This window comes from Terrapene carolina, unplaced genomic scaffold (assembly GCF_002925995.2).
Source record: "Terrapene carolina triunguis isolate 2854851 unplaced genomic scaffold, T_m_triunguis-2.0 Scaffold541, whole genome shotgun sequence".
Lineage (NCBI taxonomy): Eukaryota > Metazoa > Chordata > Testudines > Emydidae > Terrapene > Terrapene triunguis.
The window spans coordinates 4,907-8,297 of record NW_020664892.1 but is presented as its reverse complement, the minus strand read 5'-3'; the positions used below and the strand labels follow the sequence as shown (position 1 = coordinate 8,297).

The 3,391-nt window shown below is 43.5% G+C and overlaps 1 protein-coding gene across 1 annotated transcript; it reads right to left on the bottom strand.

Moving 5' to 3' along the window:
• Nucleotides 1-2,221: 2,221 nt before the first annotated feature.
• Nucleotides 2,222-3,163, bottom strand: LOC112121214 (olfactory receptor 12D1-like). Its single transcript, XM_024220265.2, has one exon. It carries the CDS (start codon nucleotides 3,161-3,163, stop codon nucleotides 2,222-2,224), a length of 942 nt encoding a protein of 313 aa, XP_024076033.2.
• Nucleotides 3,164-3,391: the final 228 nt, after the last annotated feature.

Genomic DNA, 3,391 nt, shown 5'->3' with positions numbered 1-3,391 from the left:
TTTATTCATAGATCCAGTCAAAGATGTATTTTAGTCATTTCTGGTTTAAATTGAGATCCCTTCCCTTTATAACTCACTTATCCTCCGCCATTCCCAAGTCAAGGGTCGTATATACTGACCCAATAGCATATCTTGAAAACTAGAGCCAATCAACAATTTTAAGCATCATTTTCGTTCTCAGTGACCCAGAATTAGTAAAGTTTGACTACATTTATTTCAGAAGCATTTTGGCTGTAGAGCAGTGTACTCCAAGGTGTTTAGACACCTACCAGACACTTTGAGCACCTAAATCCCAGAAAAAGGCCATACTGGGATTCACAAACCCCCCCTCCAAACCTTGGTGGTGCCTAAATTTGGTGCCTAAGTTCTTGCAGTCAAAGTTCCTTGTACACCTAATGTTTCTTCCTTTGGGCAGGCGAACTGCATCCAGCCATGTTCAAAACTCAGGCCCCTGTAGGTGAGCTCATACAAAATGGGCCTGCATGGGAACCTCCCTCATAACTTTTAGCCCAGTAGTTATGAGACTCACATAGGATGTGGGAGACCCAGGTTCTAGTCCCCCAGCCACCTGAGGAGGAGAAGGGATTTAAGCAAGGATGTCCCACACCTCCAGTGCATTGTCTAACCAGGGGGCTATGCATTATTCTGAAGTGGGGCTCCTCAATCTCTCCTGTCAAAACTGTTCCACTTTGGATGAAATAAATCAGGACACGGTGTGAGAGAGAAAGGGAAATACAACACTAGAATGATTCTATAGTGTGGTGGTTATATCCCTCCTCTGCAAGGTTGGTAGTTTCTGTAGCTAGAACTTTTTTTTTTTACGGTGATGGGAAGCCATCCCATCGACCAACCCTCCTCCTTTTTGATCTGGGCTTGGGACGGGCACTGAGAATAGAAAAAGAATGCTTACCAAATACCACCCTTAAATGGAAGCCAAACACACAAGAGGAAAGAGAGGAAGACTGTGAATAACATGGAAATGAACAGTTCTGAACAACATCAAGCACCTCAACATGAAATGGGAAGATTTGGAGAGAAGGGCAGTTGACAGGCAAGGATGGCAAATGTGGGTAGCCCAATGTGAAGCAAAGAACAGGATGGACTAAGGTCTAAGTGAAAAGTCTGCAAGGTGGGGGAACCAGGATCCAGTCCCCCCACTCCAGTGATATATATATATATATTTTTGGTGGAACAGTTTTAAACTGAAAGGTCTTTGGAGTTGGGTCAGTCTCTCACTATGTTTTCTTGCAGTCAATGGGGCTCTGCTCTCATTTGATGCAGAAAAGAGCTACTGTAATATACCACTAATAAATAACAATTCATTTTAACATTTGTCCCACAGCTAGTAATGATGAAGAAGTTCTGCTAGGATATTTGACTCACCCACCTACATTGCCTGTTGTGGATTGTCCCCTACTCTCTAGTTTCCTGTGGCTAACACAAATTGTTCTCCTATGCTCTAGTTCCAATTGCTAACTTTACTTTTTGAAGAAGACACAGGATGGATCTCAAGAACCTGGTGCCCAGTGCTGAATGACACCTACAGATATATATTCCATTGCCATTTTCTCTTTTTCAATTCACATACAAAATCGATGTTAAGATGGTTTAAAGTGCACATAAAGTAAACAAGAGTGAAAGACATTACAGAGATGTTTTAATTATTCAAAACAAGTGTTAAAATCCAAGAAGTTCAATTAAGGTTTAAGAAATCCTGATGTGTTAATTTCTGTAAATACACAAATAAGGAACCCAAATAATCTTAATTCTGCTCATTCACAGAAATTGCCAACTTCCTATATAGTCAAAACTCATTGATATATCGTTCATAGGCTATATTTCAATGATTTTATTTATTTATATGATTAACGGTCATTCCCTCTTCTCCCTCATTGTGCTTCTAACTGAAAGTTACTCCATCACAGAAACTAAGATGGAGTTAACGTCCAGGATATATGTCAATAATGTGGAGTAGAATACAATACAAGAATGCTTTAATTTTCCCAAAATACATAATGGATATTCACCATTAAAGTTAAACAGAATCAAAATACATTATAAGAAATGCCATTAGGGTACCCAAACAACCTTAATTCTGCCCCGTAGAGACACCAGAAAGGAGAAAAAAAATAAAAAAATGCAGCATGGCTTTAAAAATCTGAGGGTCAACAAAGACTAAAATGTTTTGATTGGAAATGAAGGGAGTTTCCCTTCATTTACTTCATATCCTTTCAGGGAAAAGTTTTCTGTTCAGGAATTTCTTCAGAGTGGATTTCACCTCCTTATTTTTCAGGGTGTAGATCAGGGGGTTCAGAACTGGGGTGACGATGCAGTACATGAGGGTGGGTATCATGTCTCTTTCAGAGGGGAAACCCGGTGAGGAAATCATATAATTGCTAATGGATGGAATATAGAAAAGAAACACCACGGTAAGGTGGGATGCACAAGTGGAGAAGGCTTTTCTCCTACTTTCCTGTGAGTGGACCTTCAGGAGGAGAAAGGAGATGATGTAGATGTAGGAGAAGAGCGTGAGGAAAAAGGAACTCAGACCAAGGACCCCTGCATCGATGTTGAGTAGGGTCAGGTTGAGGTGGGTGCTGCCGCAGGCAAGGCTCAGCAGGGGCTTGATATCACAGAAGAAGTGGGGGACGAGGTTGGGGCCACAGAAATGCAGGCGGGAGGTCATCACTGTGGATATCAGCGCATGCAGGAAGCCGGAGGACCAGGTGGCCGCTGCCAGGAACAGGCAGGCCCGTGGGCTCATGACCAGCCTGTAGCGCAGCGGGTTGCAGATGGCCACGTAGCGGTCATAGGCCATGACAGCCAGAAGCATGGCCTCACTGCTGCCGAGGAGGTGGAAAAAGTGGAGCTGGGCCAGGCAGCCGGCAAAGGAAATGGTCTGGTTCTCAGACAGGAAACCAGACAGCATCTTGGGCACAGCAACCGTGGAAAAGCAGATGTCGAGGCTGGAGAGGTTGCCCAGAAAGAAGTACATGGGAGTGTGGAGCCGGGGCTCGGCCACTACTATGACTATGATGACCCCGTTACCCAACACATTGGCCATGTAGAGCAGGAGGAAGGAAGGGAAGAGGAAGTGCTTCAGCCCCTGGAGATTGGTCAGGCCTAAGAGGATGAAATCACTCACCTCTGTCTGGTTCTGCATCGCTGAGGAGAGGAGGGAGACGTGCTAGATGCAACAATCCTTGCAGTTTGTATTTCTATGAACACCTTCCACCCAAGTGTCTCAGATTACCTACAAGTCATTAATTAAACCTTGCCAGTGAAATGAGTCACCAAATGAAATTAATAAGCAGCAGGTTTAAAACAAACAAAAGTCAGTATTTCTTCACACAATGCAGTCAGTCTGTGCAACCCTTTGCCAGAGGATGTT